This window comes from Denticeps clupeoides, chromosome 19 (genome assembly GCF_900700375.1).
Source record: "Denticeps clupeoides chromosome 19, fDenClu1.1, whole genome shotgun sequence".
Lineage (NCBI taxonomy): Eukaryota > Metazoa > Chordata > Actinopteri > Clupeiformes > Denticipitidae > Denticeps > Denticeps clupeoides.
The window spans coordinates 172223-188880 of NC_041725.1; the positions used below are offsets into that span (position 1 = coordinate 172223).

General features: G+C 38.3%; 2 protein-coding genes across 5 annotated transcripts; one reads left to right on the plus strand and one right to left on the minus strand.

Annotated features, from left to right (window-relative positions):
* The first annotated feature begins 4 nt into the window (after positions 1–4).
* glmna (glomulin, FKBP associated protein a) lies at positions 5–6038 on the plus strand. Of its 4 annotated transcripts, XR_003743150.1 has the most exons (20): positions 5–63; positions 188–292; positions 363–488; positions 570–683; positions 1301–1409; positions 1478–1718; positions 1795–1894; positions 2129–2310; positions 2395–2448; positions 2529–2559; positions 2644–2733; positions 3194–3235; positions 3457–3530; positions 4379–4463; positions 4546–4655; positions 4731–4788; positions 4864–4993; positions 5100–5107; positions 5588–5643; positions 5797–5870. XR_003743150.1 is itself a non-coding variant. In XM_028961239.1 (19 exons), exons 2-19 carry the CDS (start codon positions 251–253, stop codon positions 5890–5892), a joined length of 1740 nt encoding a protein of 579 aa, XP_028817072.1. In that variant the 5' UTR covers positions 5–63; positions 188–250; the 3' UTR covers positions 5893–6038. The 4 variants fall into 4 exon arrangements, 3 of the variants coding, with proteins under 3 accessions (XP_028817072.1, XP_028817074.1, XP_028817073.1); XM_028961239.1 differs by lacking the exon at positions 5100–5107 and having other exon boundaries at positions 5797–6038; XM_028961241.1 differs by lacking the exon at positions 5100–5107 and having other exon boundaries at positions 26–63; positions 226–292; positions 5797–6038.
* Positions 6039–6047: 9 nt separating this feature from the next.
* cdc7 (cell division cycle 7 homolog (S. cerevisiae)) lies at positions 6048–15912 on the minus strand. The gene is made up of 11 exons (XM_028961242.1): positions 15678–15912; positions 15506–15592; positions 13684–13819; positions 11494–11587; positions 10179–10321; positions 10008–10071; positions 8874–8966; positions 8136–8257; positions 7971–8053; positions 6606–6755; positions 6048–6525 (listed from the first exon to the last, which is right to left on the minus strand). The coding sequence occupies exons 1-11, from the start codon at positions 15727–15729 to the stop codon at positions 6263–6265; spliced, it is 1287 nt and encodes a 428-aa protein (XP_028817075.1). The 5' UTR covers positions 15730–15912; the 3' UTR covers positions 6048–6262.
* Positions 15913–16658: the final 746 nt, after the last annotated feature.

Below are 16658 nucleotides of genomic sequence, written 5' to 3' on the forward strand. Positions count from 1 at the left end.
TACCGGTTACAGAACGGCAGCCGGCTTGTGCCAAACCAGCTCAGTACGCGAACGTGTCTGGAGGTGAGGAAGTGTGATTATGTATGAACGTTATCATTTAAAGAATGTTATTATGAAAGTGTCATAGCTCGCATGTAGTTTTAATGACTGGTTTTACATCCCTTTGTTCCCTTTCTGGTTTAAATAGATGACGTGTAAAAGAAGCTAAACGCCTCTCATTTAAAGCCACACAGGTTCTGGAGCTGCAGGAATGATGGCTTTAGAGCAGCTTATTGAGCTCATGCAGAGATGTGTGAGTACGAGGGCTTTTACTACAGTGGGTTGCTGTGTATTCCTGTAATAAAATTTAGTACGTTTTTCAGCACGCAATTCAGGATGAGTCCTACTGTCCAGAAGACTATGACTTGTTTCAGTCAGCAGGAACCACATGCATACAACAAGGAGAATGGGCCCAGCTTCTCAGCATGATTGCAGATGAGGAAAACAAGGTGAATCACAGTACGACAAAAAGGCAATGAATCTGTATGTGAAGTTTCTGTTGTAAGAAAATGACCTCTGCCATCCCTCAGAACATAGTGCGATGCATGGGCTGGAATCTCTTGGCACCACTTGTGCAAGTTCTTCAGAAAAAGGAGGACAAGAATCTTTCACAGTGCTTTGCCATTCTTACACATTTGTTGGAGGTCAGTCTTTATCATTTTGGGTTGTAAAAGTTGCAATAACAAATCAAACCCTTATAAATGCCAAAAAGGCTGGCAGATAAAATGACAAATTATTACTAATAGCTTGCACTAATGTTCAACAGTACTTTCTTTTTCAGTCATTATGCTTTTTTCTAGCTTTCTTAGGTTAGGGTCTGTGCTCACATGTACACTGTGAGATGTCATCCTCCGCCCAACTATATTATATCACTTTGCATCATGTGCAGAAAGTTTTTGTACGGTACTGTCTGAGCAGTGTACAGTCTCAAATGATGTGGCACAGAAAAAGGAACACTTGTTGGGAAACTGTAAAATCACTCAGCCCTAAATATTTTCCTTTATCAATTAACATGATCTCTAATATCAGGTATCACAATAGATTTCTTGTACACTGACAATAGTGTGATGGGCAATCATCTTTACATTTAAGATTTATTAACCTCAAAATAATATTTGGTGGAATTGCACAAAAATTACACTTATGCAGGTCAATTGGAATATCTGAAAAGGAGAAAATTGAATGCCAGGACAAAGATCATTTATGTGTTTTCTTTAAGTTCATTAAATACTGAATTTGAAAGTTGTCTTTATTTGTCTAGATTTGTCACCCAAAAGAGCTGCTGGTGGGTTTGCTGGAACAAGTGGAGGAGGCTCATACAGACGCTATTGCAGACACAGTTCTACTTCTGCTCCAACCATTAAAAACAGGTGACTGTCCCCATCTGCTGGAATGAGATCAGGTGACATGCAGATGAGCTAATGGACATGTGTTTCAGTTCTGCTGAAGCTTGGTGAGAAGAAGGCGTCGTCCGTTGGCATGACCCTATCTGCCCTGCTAAACCAAGTCAGCCGACTCCCAGTGCCCTGTGGCCGAGAGCAGGAGCTGGTCGATGCTCATGGAGTGTGCCGCTGCTGCTCTGGCTTGCTCACTTTTCTTCAGCCCTTTGTGGAGGAGGCTGCAAAAAACAATGTGGCAAATGCTTGTATTGAAGAACTGAGAGCAGAAATCCTGAAGTTGCAAGTTTTTTCATTTGTAATTACAAAGTATAAAGAATGTTTTTTTCTGGTGTCATGAGTGTGATTTGCTTTGCAGCTGCATGAAGAGTTTAAGACAGCCTCTTCTGGATGTGCAACTGGCAAGTCCAGACACGCTAGATAATTCCCCCCTAAGAGAATTTGCCCTGGAAGTTGTGGTAAGGGGGTTTTTGTGTTCTCAGACTAAATATTGTTTAGGTGGACTAGAAAATGAAGATGTGAGCATATGTACAGAATTGTAGGGCTTTTTATGGTGGTACAGATGAGAGTCGTGCCACAATCCATTACACTACAGACAAGAACATGGAATGGTTTTTTGGCATCAAGCAAGCAGAATATTTTCATTCCAATGAAATTGACTTAGGTCTTGTTGAACTTGAATGCATTTACAGGCCATCCTGAGTCATATTGGAGAGTCATTCACAGACCTCTTGAGCCATAACTTGCTGAAGAAACGTGGGGTATCTGACTTTCTCGAAGAGGAGGTTCGATTCCCCAAGGATTCTCTGGCCAGCCTGGCATATCTGCTTTTTGTGCAGCACATGGCCTTTGAAAATGTCCCAGCTGTTCTCAGGTATTTTTTATGTTCTCCAGTGTGTGATTTGGCAGAGAAGTTAGTATATAGTGAAATCAGTGCATATTTCTGTTCTGTTTTTAGTCCCATCTTTCTTCTTCAGTGTAACATGGAGCATGTACAACTACTGCTAAGCAGGTATTTCTTCTTTCTGCTTTACAGTAGAACTGACCAACTGTTTGTGTTTAAGAGTTCAATTCTATTTTTTTTAATAACAGGACAGAAGAAACTCATCTGCAAAAGGGTCTTGTAAGCCTCATTTATGTGTCATACAATTGGAAGGTTCTGCTATGTGTTTTTTCTAAATGCATAATGTCACATTATTGCTTTTAGGACTTGTATGAAAAAAGCCTGGAGAGAGTGGAAGATGGCAGCTTACCAGTAGACCTCCTGGAGCTGAACACCTTCTTCAGTGTCCCACAGGTAACAATGATCATTTCCCTGTAATGAGCTGCAAGGGGAAAATTTTTCACCTGAATACTGAGGACATTAACATTTATTTTTAAATTAATTATCTACATACTCAAGTACTTTCAGTGCTACCGTGGTGAAGAAGGAACATGAATGAAGGAAATATGGTGTGAACTTTCCAGAAATGCTATTAAAATATTCAAAATTATTTTGTTACATTAAAGCCTTATTATATTCAAATCTATAGTTGGATATTCTTTGCAAAATCTACACCAAATGGCAAAGTGAGAATGTGATTCATTTAATTCAATTTTCATAGTACTCTAAAGCAGGTTATATTAAATTTAAATATATATAACAATACCTGATTGAGACTGGAGGGTTTAAGGTTTACTTTTTAGAATTAAGTTACAAAAGGTTCAAGTTTTTGTGTATAGCTTACTTGTGTTTTTATATTTGTGTGCTTTTCCAGAATTTGGTCAAAGTTATGACCATGTGCCCTTTTCAGCATTTGGTAAGTTTGTTGTTATCAGATCATGTTATTTCTTCAACAGTGAATGCAGTTAGGACTGATTGCTCTCTTTGTGGTACTGATTATTGATAATCAAATTTTGCATGAGTCAAATGTTGCATGTGTAATACTATTGTGATATTTCAGAACATGGCCTTAATGGCAATTAGCTTAATGTTACACGTTCCATGGTTGAACTCTGACAAAATGACATCTTTTGACAGAGAACAAAAGGATTTCAGGTGTTCCAGATGAGCATAAATAGGTTCTGCACAGAGGCCAAGTACAAGTTTTTTATGTGAGTTTATCATCTGTAATCATGAAATCCAGTTTGAAAAAACAGCACAAATTTCAAAACATGCTAATGCATCTCTTTTGATTGGCTAATTCAGCAGCAAAAGCTACAACGGTTGAAGCTACTACGGGGCTTTTTCAAACTGATTGGATAGTTAGCAATGCTGGGTTCCGCTTTATTCACATTTATGTCAAGCAAATACCATTCTTAACTTTCTGACTGTCAAGCAAAAACTTCTCATGACTGATAAAAAAAATTGTGTTAGTTACATACAAAAGCATGTAGACATTAATTTTCTCTACGAATCTCAGAATATTGTAATGTCCACAGACATATTACACAAAATATTACATGTTTATATATAATGTTCCTACATTATATATAACCATATATACATTATGTATAATGTTGGCCCTGTGAGAGATTTAGAAAACAAAAAAAAATCACATTTTGTTCACTCCACATAGAAAAATGAATTTTTCACTTAAAGACCCAAATTCCCACAATGTTCATGTCCATGAGTCAATTTCAACATCAATTTCAAATATTCACCATTTACTTAAATGTCCTTCAACTGGCAAATTTATCTGAAATATCTGTTCTTTTTAACAGAAACATCATTTATGCTTCCACAAAATTTTAATACCTCATCCGGCTATTCAAAAATAATTAGTGAATTAGTTCCATGCATTTAAACATGGGACATAGGACAAAATTACTATTAATATTTTTAATGCATTTACACAATTTTTTTTTTTTGCAATTTCCTTTTTAAGTTCCCTCACATGGAGTCATTTGTTTATTCTCTTCTTCTATAGATCAGTTTCTCATCATTTTTTTTCTCTTTGCAGCTGCATGCTCAAGACTAGCCACCATTCTGGAGTAGAGGGTGTGATTATCAAGAATATAAAAAATCAGATTCACTTCTCTTCGAAGGTACTACAGCATTCCACTCTTCACGGGCATGGGAATAAATCCATCTGACTAATTTTCTAATTACTCCTCCTGTACCTTTCAGACAGGGGATGAAAATGAGTGGTTTCAAGGAAAGCAATTTCTGTCTTTACTCCGTCTGGTTCTGTGCCTTCCTCAAGGTCCCGAGACCGATCTGCTGCAGTACCTAGACCGGTATGGAAGATTCTATCAGAACTTTCTGCATATTTCCCAATCTAATATCCAGCTGCTGATACATTTGCATTCTAGAATCATGGAGACACTGAACCTTGTGAGATATCTGCTGATTCGAGATAAGGACCGTGAGGTAAAATTCAGATGCAACTAATCAAAATTATATGTTATGTTACAAAAATCTTACAGGAGCTTCTCATTTGTTTAGAATGGCATGTGGACTGAAATCAGTGAGATTAAGGAGAAGTTCATAATGCCATTGCGTGTGGGTTTGAATATGTCAAAAGCCCACTATGAGGTAGAGCTGAACAACTTCAAAGAAAACAAGGAGACCACAGGTACCATTTTACTTTAATAATGCAGGTTTAAAAATGGTAATTAATGGTTCATTTCAGAGTTGGACAGATCAGTATTATTGATTAGCTCTTTTTTATTGGAATACAGATGAAACGGCAAGTAATTCCACTGTTTTAGACACATTTACGGCATTTGGCAGACGCCCTTATCCAGAGCGACTTACAACGTGCTTTCAAGTTACCATCGATGAAGAGATCAATTCCGGTTCACTAGGACCCCCAACTATGAATGCATCTATTTTATTCACTCTGTTGTAGATTCTGTACACAAGTTCGACAACAAGAAAGTTACTTTAATCTAAGGCCATATGCAGTACAATTTTTGTCTTAATCACAGACTTAACAATAAATTAATAAAAATGAATAAGTTGAGTCATTTTCCTAAAATACAGGACAGTGACCAATAAACTGCAATTGGCATATTGGTGGTAGTGGCCTAGTGGGTAATCTTAAATTCTTAAATTGAATGCATAAAGCCCAGAAATGTATTATTTGCCAGACTGAAAGCAAAGTTTATGAAAATTATTACAATATTATATACTGCAATTCTTATGACATAATGTTTTCCCCCCACAGTGACTGTGTCAAACAAGAAATTGCAAGATGTTACCACAGAGGTAACACAAGTTGAGGTATGTATATGTGTGTGTAATAAATATATATATATATATATATACACACACACACACGACATGCACACGTACACATATATATTAGATAAATACACATACACACACACACAGTATGATAACAAATCAAGTTACTTTCATACTTTTTTCCATCAGGTTTTTCATGCTGCCCTGACTATGTTTGACATGATGGAGAGTGTTCTGGTCCGAATTGAGGAACTAATTGAGGCAAAAGCTAAACCTCTGACATGAATCTCATTCAGTGCATTATGTGATCATTCAAAAACACTGAATAACTGAGCTCTAGAATATCACAATGCATTTTTTCCCCCACTGTAGATGTACTATATACATTTGAAAATGGTCGGGCATGGGGAAAATAAAAACTGGAAGCTTCACACAGTGGGTGTCATTTTATTCATTGCATTTATTATTCAGTGCATTTTAAAAACATCAGTTAAGTATTCAAATGATTTTTGATGCTTCATAGGAACATGTTTCTCTCAACATATCTGAAATCTTGAATTGTAAAAATCAGTCATTACTAAAGAAAACAATGAAAGTCATTTGAACTTCTACCCATTTACACAAGTTGAGGCTTAATACTCCAGAGTACATTGCTTCATACATGCAGATCTTTAAAAAGTGGGTGCCGCAGAGCCATAGATGCTGATATTCTGGTGTCAGGGTTCAGGTCCAGCAGTTTGTCTAACAGGTCATAAGCCTCATCAGGAACGTTATCCCATCCTGTCTGAGAGGGCTCTTCTGGAGCAGGGAGGCTGGGAGGTGTTGCCTGGTGCTGACAAGGCTGCTGTCCCCGTAATGCTTCGCAAAATATCCTTAAGTCTAGGTGGGGAAGTTCATGACTGCACACCACTGCTTTACCTATGCAAAATTAATTTCAAAAATTGTGAAAATGTAGAAGTATATGGAAAGCACTTTTTATAGAAATATTACACTCATACCAAACTGTTTTGCTGCCTGTATTGTCTCCCTGGACCCTCGTATGGCCATGATCTGTGTTAAAGCCTCAAGATCATCATTAGCTTTGAATAATGGGTATCTTGTACTGAGTAGAGAGAGCAGTATTACACCTGCTGACCAAATGTCAATTGCTGTAAAGGGGGAGGGGGGGTGTTGGAAGAGAACAGGAACAAAACATTAAAATGCAAAAACTATATATTTTGTCCCATTTATACAGTATGTAAAATAAGTATTTAACACAGGTTTCGAAGTAAATATATTTCTATGGGTGGTATTGACTAGAGAACCAGAGTAACAACCCATCCAATAAACACAAGGAAATAAAACCATGTCCATTCATTATGTATATTACACATTAATTAAGCATAATTTATGTGGATTGAACTGGTTTCTACTATTGGTGAAAATTGTCAAAAAAACTTTTAGAAATATGCTTTCCTAATGTTTAAAATGTTTTAAATATGTTTACTTAGTGTCGTGTTTAATACGGTGTCTTGTGAAAGTATTCCCACCCCCTTGGCATTCTCTCTATATTGTTCCAGTTTTGTAACCTGTAAGTGTTCACCTTATACAGTACTACATGCAAACTACTTTAAATACATTAATTAACATTATTATAATTGATCAATTTAACAGTATGTGTGTGTGCAGCATGTTGTGGGGAGAGATGAGGAGGGATGACTTACATGAGTGAGAGCTTAGTGCATTTGCTCTCCTGCTGCTCCATAATAGATGGATGTTGGTGACAAATTAAACAAAGCCTCGAGGAATCTTTGGAGTTACTCAAGTACTCGTTTCAGCCCTACTTCTAAGAGAGGGCTGTCCACAGTGCATTAATCATAGCAGCACCCAAGTGGACAAAGATAACCCTGAAGGTAGAGATGGGACTAACTGCCCGTAGGACCTTGCACAGAACTGAGCTTCATTTTAGAATGCCCAAACAATTAAGACATTTTGAAAATTGACTGTATGGAAAATAAAGAGAAATTCACAATGCTAAAGCAATACTTTACAGTGAATCAGGTAAATGTCCTGGAATAGCCCAGTCAAAGCTCAGACCTCAATGCAGTTGATTTAAAGATTTCTGTTCACTAATGGTACCCATCCAGCTTGAAGTAGCAAGAGCAGTTTTGCCATGAAGAATGATCAAAAATACCTGCCAAAATGGTGTCTGAGAGGGGCTTGCTTGTTTCACAAATTAAAAAGTTGTATTTGATAAATAAATTAAAAGATAAATACCCCACCCCAAATTCCAGGTTTTATGGGAACAAAATAGAAAATATGCCAAGGTGGTGGGTGTATATTTTTGCAAGACTTTGTAATTACTTAAAATAAGTCAGCAGTACCTGTTCCCTGGTTGGGACATTTGGTGAGAACTTCAGGTGCTCTGAAGCCAGGAGTACCAGCTCTGGGGGCAAACTGAGATTTCCTGTCACGAATTTAACAATAGGGAAAATGTAAAAGGAAAGCAATAGGGGTGCTGTTTGTGCCATGTGAGCATATATACACACCTTGATAGGCATATGTTGCAGATCCGATCCATTCTGTAGCAACTGCACATGTGATCAAGGCCTTTATGTTTCTGGCCACTTACTGGTAAAGTCCTCAAAGAGAAGTCATTCTTCTTGACAAACTGCCAAAAAACAAAGGAAAAATTAGAACACCTCAAGGCTCTCCAAACTTACTGATATTTTAGTGATTTAGATTCATTAGAAGATAAGCCACTTTACAAGTTTGATGAAAAAAGCAGAAAAATCACAATTTTTTTCAGCATATCAAATGGCAAACATATAAGAAATATTGTCAAAGTTGAAATAGTTGGATATCATTTTCCCTGCTTTACTAACTGCCTTGTGTTAAACCATCTGCTTCCAGTACTTGCTATGGTCCTGATGCTGACAGACAAAAACTTAAAAAAAGAAAAATGACATCCTTTGTGTGTCATCTACCCAAACACTAAACAATTAAACACAAAGCAAATTCTGACATCACATGATCTTTTCCTGAAGTTTAATATTTCTTGATTTTAAATGTTCTTAATTTAAAGTTAGACGCACAATGGAAGTAAATGTTCAATGAGCCAATTAAATCTGTATGGTTCCATATTACAATGTATTGTATCATTCCCCATGTGGGTACATACATCAGTCAGGTACCAAAAGGATGCACAGCCATAATTTGAACCCAAGCATTGACTATACAATGAGATGATGCCCACCAACTATGTTTGTAGTACATAATCCTCCTACCTCCACTGTAGCAGTGAAGCTTTTGTGTGTATTAGTACTGTTTACATTTCTTTCCCCAAAAACCTTTCGTGGAAATTTGCATAGTGTCATCTCCTATAGGAAAAGAACAGTCAAATATGGTGCGTTAGGAAAAAATTAGAATGGCCGAAACTCCTTACCTGAGAGGTACTGATTAATATAAATACAGCCAGTCACATTGAAATAAAGACTCAAATTGCACTACATGGATGATGGTTTCAGCTAGCAACAAGTTACAGTGGCAAAAACGAAAGTCAAAAAAAGATTCTACATAAATTAGTTAACTAAGTGCGATCTAAGTCAAGATTATTGATATAATGTGCCTATTGAAAACAACCATAAACAACTCATATAGTGGAAAAAGTGAGAACCCTTGAGTTAATTTTCTCAAAAAGCTAATTGGGAGTCAGTTATTAGCATACCTGAACGTTTGTTAAATTAGTTTGGAAGAGCTACTTTGATCAACATGAAATTCACTTTTCGAGGTTGTGCCACACACGAATACACCTATGTGAGCCATGAACTATGAGTTGCAGAAAACTGGAAAGGGTTAAAGACAAAGGGGTAAAGAAACCACCCATCTGACTTCATGAGACTACAGCTTGTAAAACATTGAACAAGCAGGGTGTCCATGGCAGGACACCGCAAGGGAAGCTGCTCCTTACTAAAAACATTTCTGCACACCTAAAGACTACAAAAGGGAACAATGATACTGCACAGCAGTACTGGCAAAATGATTTGTATGCCAATGAGACCAAGATTGAAGGTCATGTGGTCTGATGAGACCAGATTTACCCTGTTAATGAGCGATGGGCGCGTCAGGGCCAGAAAAGAGGCGCATGAAGTGATTCAATCATGCCTAGCTCTTACCATACAAGCCTGTGGACAGGCAATGTGTATACCAGTGTCCAACAGTGGATCACAAATAAAACCTAATAGAGGAACCTTGCTGCCTGTTGAAATGACTGTTCTCTTAACAGCTGAATTTGTTGCTGAACAAGGTGGCGCAGGTGTGGCTGATACTTGTGCTACTGGAAAGGTGGTGCTCTGTTCCCACTGTGAAGCTTCTATTGTCCCTCTACTCCCTCCACCTTTTAACCCTTTAGGCTTTAGCACCTTGAGAAGCTCAACAGCCGTATCTGGTGTGCCCTGCGCCAAACCAAAATCCACCAGGGCATACCTGCAGAGAACATTAAGGCAAGGCTTTAGAATTCACACCATAGATGCAGAACAATATAACATTAATAGTATAAATCTGATTTGAATTAGCTGAGGAAATTTACATACGTTCCTTGAGAGCGATTGTAAAGAAAGTTTGATGGCTTAATATCACGGTGAATGATCCCAAACATGTGGATGTGGTTAAGAGCTTTCAACAGATGATGCATGTATAGCCGTACTTCTGCAAATGTTAATGAGCCAACAATGTCCTAGAAGGATATAAAGAAATAAATAAATCAAATCATGTCCAATTGTGGATTTTTGTGTGTGTGTGTGTGTGTGTGTATATATACACACACACACACACACACACACACACACACACACACACACACACACACACACACACACACACACACACAGTGTGATTCCTTCCCATTACACACCTCTAATACATATATACATATGCCCTGCCCACGTTTTTGTTATGTAAACCGCAATAAACAAACATTTTCACACTTTTATTGTGACCTATAACCTGTACAGTTAAAATGAAAAACAAACGATCTGATAATTTAAGTGGAAGGTGGCCAGCATGGCTAATACGTCCCCTGCTTGCAACATCAGCATAAAATTATTTTTATGATAACCGTTTACAATGTATACTTAAAGATGAATAAAATAATGTTAATTGACAGAACAGTTTATTTAGAAGTCATGGGATCAGAGAGGTCATGAAAGTGTTCTGCAAAAAGACATGAATGTCAAAATGTACACAGCCATCACCTAAATTTCATAAAACAAAACTACACAACATTAGTTTGTCAGACAGGACAAAGACCCTACTGGCAAGGCTGTGGTAAGAAGGGGCAGTGGTGGCCTTAATAATATCTTTATTAAGCAGCCCTGTAATCAGAAGGTTTTCTGTTAGAATCCTGATCTGCCAAGGTGCCACTGAGCAAAGCACCGTCCCCACACACTGCTGGTGCCTTTCATGGCTGCCAGCCATGAAAGGCACCACTGCGCATTAAGGGTGATTGTTAAAAGCAAAGGACACATTTTGTTGTGTGCACCGTGTACTGTGCTGCAGTGCTCCCCGGGTGCCTTTCGTGGCTGCCCACTGCTCACTAAGTTGAAAGACCATGCTTCTGCAGATGCAAGCAGATGTCAGAAAAAGCCTACTACTTACAAACCATTGTGTCCCTGAGCAGCTCCAGGGGACTAACCCTGTCACTACTAATTGCAAGTTGCTTTGGATAAAGGCATCTGATTAATGAACTGCTGTGAACTTTAGACTACTGAATGCTGTAATTAAATCAAAAGGTCCTTCAACAAAGTATTAGTTTAAGGGTGTGTTTTTCAATTGAATTGCACAGTTTATGTCATGTAAATGGTGGAAAATTATTATTTACTGTAGTGTCATTTCCACTGTAATACTTACTGCAAATGGTTGATGTTCCATATATGGCATCACAATGACCACGTGATGTTCATTCCTGAAGCATTGAGTCACACCTATTACATTTTCTTTGTTACTGAAAAAATAATTAAAAATTGTTAAGAACAGTGAAATACAAAGCAAATCTAAACATGATAATGCTGCTAGGTTGCAATTGAGGGTAAAAAAAAGAATAACATATCACGGAGGAATAACCCAAACATTCACAGGAAATGCTAGCATTCTTAAAAAGAAAATCATTACATCTGTTATGGAGGGTCTGGTTCACATGGCAATCATATGCCAAAAATCATTTGAAATGGTTTGATTTTCACTCTCTATCAAGGTAAGTAAGTAGTCATACGAGAAATCTGTAAAATCACAACAACTTGGTCCTCACTGCTACTGGTCTGTTTGGCCACGCATACTATAACAGTTAAAACTCACAAATACTATGATGCTCATCTCACCCAGGCTGTCCTAAATAGGCCACTGGGGCCACTGGAAGATTCTGTTGTAACGGCCTACCGCAGAAATATCTGCTCCACTGGAATCCCCTGCGCGAACCCATGCCTACACAAGGCATTAGTTCAGGAAAATATCACTAAATGACTAGTAATCCTTATATCCAGAGTTGAAATATATTTACAGTCTATTGTTCAATTTACATAACAATATGAATTTTATGCCATATTGCACAGCATTCCTGGCCATGTCCTTATGTTATCCGATTCTATTTTCAAAATATTGAAACAAAAATCTTTCCTAATATCAAACAGAAATATGATGTCGAAATGTAAAATTAGAGCCTGGAATTTTGACAACATACTTTTTTGCTTACATTCTGCTCTTTCCTTTTCACTTGTGAGACTTTCAGTTATGCCACATAATTTGGTTCTTTTCTCTGTTTCTGATACGATTTATTGAGTTGGAGAAGAGAAAAAAAAAAAAAATTGTTCTTCTGAGTTGTTCTTCTGATTCATAAAAAGTATTCCACTTTAAACTTCGACATGTAATTCGAATTCTGTAATTTTCTGAGAACATCAGTGTTCTAGAAAGCAAAGCCTTAACCACTGCGAATGTGCACGGAATTGATCATGCAAGTGGCCCAGATTCAACCCTGACAGCCTCTTCACCATCGCTGACCGTGCGTTTACATTGCGTTGATGTGCGAAAGCCCCCCCTCAACACATGAAGTGGGCGGAAGCGGGCAGAAACTATACACGAATTATACACAATTCCACATTTCCACTGCGTAGGACTCTAGGTTGTGGGTTCCTATCCCGAACAGTCAAGGTTCCACTGAGGTCCCTTTGGGTTCTAGTCAACGGTAATCCATGGAGAGCCCGATATCCGTGCGATTTCAACCAGAAACTCGGATGGCATGTGGAGCAAAAATGGCCTGACAGCAGATCAAATATTTTGCCAGCTATAAGTGTATTTATCCAGGCAGGATGGAGGGGGAAATAAGTAAGGAAAAAACAGACTCTTATTGGGAAAGCATCCAGCCGCTGCATCTTGGATCATCCGAATGCAGAGGACTCATTTCGTTGTCTCACTGTACAGTACACCATGTGCATACAACTAGTCATTCATACATTCATTAGTTCAGAATAGTTATTAAAGACAATACATTCAAACTATTTGAAACACGATGCTAGCATAATTTTTTTAATAATTTTTTATCCACTTCCGCTTTGTGGGTAGATCATGATAGTATAGTTTATATTTTCACTCACTCCAGTTATCATTGCAATATTAGTTTAAAAAAATCATGATAGAATAATTACTTACATTTATATGAATTTTAACAAAGCTAAATGCTATATAAAAATCAAGCGGAGATAAAGTTCAGACAACGCAAGGCTTGCATTTCATCTCAAAGATCAGCAAGAGGCGCTCAACAAAAAAATAGGCGTTGTTTTAGATGGGTTTAGATAATGTTGTGTAGTAGATCTCTAGACACTCAGAGACTGATAAGATCAGCTCTTCCTCCATTTCCACTTTGTGTGTGTTTCGAAGGGGAAGAACATGCACTACCTGCTTCAACACTGCAAAGCGAAAATGCGTCACGGCACGCAGCAGTCACAATTCAACAAATTTCAACAGATTTGTTCAGCCCTATTTTTAAACCTTACATTTCATAAATGTCGGTACATACTACAGTAAAAGAAACGTGACAGTAAACCTTACCCAGCAACAATAAGACACTGAATCTCAGCGGCTATTCTCAGAGGATGACTTGTTGGGATGAGGTGTTTCAGTGCAAACTTCTGACAGACTCCTGCAGAGACTTCAGCTTCAGCCAGGTAGACTGAACTAAACGTTCCTAGTAGAGAGACAAAACACTGTTAGCCTGTCTAGCATTCTAGTTACCTTTACTACCACTCATTTTTAAATATTTGTTTAGGTAAAATTACACAAATAATCTACGAAAGTGATAATCAGAATCCTTAGTCATTCTTGTAATGTGCAACAAAATTAGGTGCAACTCTTACTCATAAGAATAAATACACTAACAAATCAGACATACTACATAAAAACTAAGTGCATAAGGACATATGGAAGAAAAGTGTATGAGTGTAATATATAAAGTGATTATGTAGAATTACGTGCCCTGATGGCAACAGGATAAAAACTTCTTACCCAAGTCTGTGGGTCTTTGTTCTAACACTACTAATAAATCATTAACTCGATGGCAGCAATTGAAATAGATCATAAGCGGCATGTGATGGGTCTTTTAAGATGCTTCCCGCTTTTCTAATGCAACATGAACCGTGCAGTATGTTTAAAGAGGGTAGCAGACATCATCATATCTCCTAAGCAGGCATTACAATCTGTAACTTACTCAAACATTAAATAATATCAATATACTAATTTGTTGTCCACAACACTTATTTGCATACAGTACAGGCCAAAAGTCTGGAGACACTTTCTCATTCAATGTCTTTTCTTTATTTTCATGACCATTTACGTTGGTAGATTTTCACTGAAGGCATCAAAACTATGAATGAACACATGTGGAGTTATGTACTTAACAAAAAGTGGAGACCTGACCTCCACAGTCACCGGACCTGAACCCAATCCAGATGGTTTGGGGTGAGCTGGACCCCAACAAGTGCTAAACACCTCTGGGAACTCCTTCAAGACTGTTGGAGAAGCATTTCAGGTGACGACCTCTTGAAGCTCATGGAGAGAATGCCAAGAGTGTACAAAGCAGTAATCAGAGCAAAGAAACTAGAATATAAAACATGTTTTCACTTATTTCACTTATTCACTTAGTACAGAACTCCACATGTGTTCATTCATAGTTTTGATAGCTTCAGTGAAAATCTACCAATTTAAATGGTGTGAAAGTGTCCAAACTTTTGGCCTGTGCTGTATGTATGTGCCTTCTTTACTGTAAATAAATCCCTATGCTTTGATGTCAAGCTTGCATGCTTTTTTCCCCCAAATGATGTAATGTGCATTTGTGTGTGAAAGAGAGCAAGACTGGGGCAGTGGTGGCCTAGCGGTTAAGGAAGCGACCCCATAAACAGAAGGTTGCCAGTTTGAATCCTGGTCCGTCAAGGGTGGTAGTAGCCTAGTGGGTAACACACTCGCCTATGAACCAGAAGACCAGGTTCAAATCCCACTTACTACCATTGTGTCCCTGAGCAAGAACACTTAACCCTGAGTGTCTCCAGGGGGACTGTCCCTGTAACCACTGATTGTAAGTCGCTGTGGATAAGGGTGTCTAATAAATGATGTAAATGTAAATATAAGGTGCGACTGAGCAACACTGCTGCCCGGGCAGTGCCCACTGCCCACTAGGGGTAAAGGGTTAGAGAGGACCGTGTGCTGTGCTTGCTGTGATTCATGACAATCACTTCACTTTCACTAGACAAAAACAACATATTAGTAATACCAATTTCTGATGCGTATTTTTATAGCAGACTCAGACTATGGCATAGTCTGAGATTCAGTCATTAAGGCTTTCTAAATCAATAAACGAAACAAAGCCTCACAAACTCACCCTCGCCAATTTTGTCGATTATGCAGAATACTCGAGCTAAATCGGGCACGGCTTCATAAAGGTGTTCTATATCGGTCTGCACATTTCCTGGGGAAATAAAAAAATATATAGTATTCATCCCAAATTCCAATTCCAGCTAAGTACACAAGTGCGGTGTTATGCAGAAACACACGGGCACGTTTAGGTCTTCCGTCGGCGTTAGCGCTGTAAAACCTGCTTTCCATTACAGCAGCTTCGCGGTTATCCGAGCACCTGAGGAAGGAGGAAGGCTGCAATGTCCCAGTAACAGTAAGTAGACTAATGAAGACATGAGACAGTGTCCAGTCAACACGACAAACAAGCAGGGGTAGCCATTTCCCTCCAATTCAGCTGCTGCCTCCGCTTCTTCTTCCATGGCTTCCACTGGCGGGTCCTCCAAAACCAAATGGTGCATTACCGCCACCAAGTGGTGAGGAGTGGGCCAGCAGCCTGACGTCCACCTGTGAAAATATGATCGACAGTTGCATTACATTTACAGCATTTATCAGACGCCCTTATCCAGAGCGACTTACAATCAGTAGTTACAGGGACAGTCCCCCCCCCCCTGGAGCAATTTAGTGTCTTGCTCAGGGACACAATGGTAGTAAGTGGGATTTGAATCTGGGTCTTATGGTTCATAGGCGAGTGTGTTACCCACTAGGCTACTACCACCCTGTAATGTAATCAATTTTGGAATAAGGCTCCAACATAACAAAATGTGTAAAAAGTGATGTGCTATGAGTACTTTCCATGTTACTATCACCCTTTGAACATGAAGTCAACTATTTATTTGAAAATCAAAAGAAAGAGGTTTTTGCAACAGGACTGAGAAAATACAACCCTCTTTGGTTTCAAAACCTTGTATAAAATTAAAGAATTATCCTGATTCTGATTCTGATGAAGCTGCCTGAGATTGACCAGTACAAGTATTGAGTAGTTAAATTCATAGAAAATTGCACCCATTCTGCGGAATATCGCTTGCACATTTATGATAGTTAGAAATGCTGGGTGATTTGGAAGTTTTTTTATTTTTATCATGCTGGGATGATTTGGAAGTGCTTGCACAATTTTTATTTTTATCATGCTGGATGATTTGGAAGTGCAGAAGTAGAACGTACTCCGCTTTACACTGGCG

What these genes read in the sequence shown, in the direction of transcription:
- glmna (XM_028961239.1), top strand. Translation starts at nt 251, where the DNA reads ATGATGGCTTTAGAGCAGCTTATTGAGCTCATGCAGAGATGT. An exon ending in AATTTGCCCTGGAAGTTGTG is followed by an intron (nt 1,895 to 2,128) that starts GTAAGGGGGTTT and finishes ATGCATTTACAG; the next exon opens with GCCATCCTGAGTCATATTGG. An exon ending in TGTGCCCTTTTCAGCATTTG is followed by an intron (nt 3,236 to 3,456) that starts GTAAGTTTGTTG and finishes ATCTTTTGACAG; the next exon opens with AGAACAAAAGGATTTCAGGT.
- cdc7 (XM_028961242.1), bottom strand. Translation starts at nt 15,729, where the DNA reads ATGGAAAGCAGGTTTTACAGCGCTAACGCCGACGGAAGACCTAAACGT. An exon ending in ATGTCCCAACCAGGGAACAG is followed by an intron (nt 6,756 to 7,970) that starts GTACTGCTGACT and finishes CCCCCTTTACAG; the next exon opens with CAATTGACATTTGGTCAGCA. An exon ending in ACAGGCAGCAAAACAGTTTG is followed by an intron (nt 6,526 to 6,605) that starts GTATGAGTGTAA and finishes AATTTTGCATAG; the next exon opens with GTAAAGCAGTGGTGTGCAGT.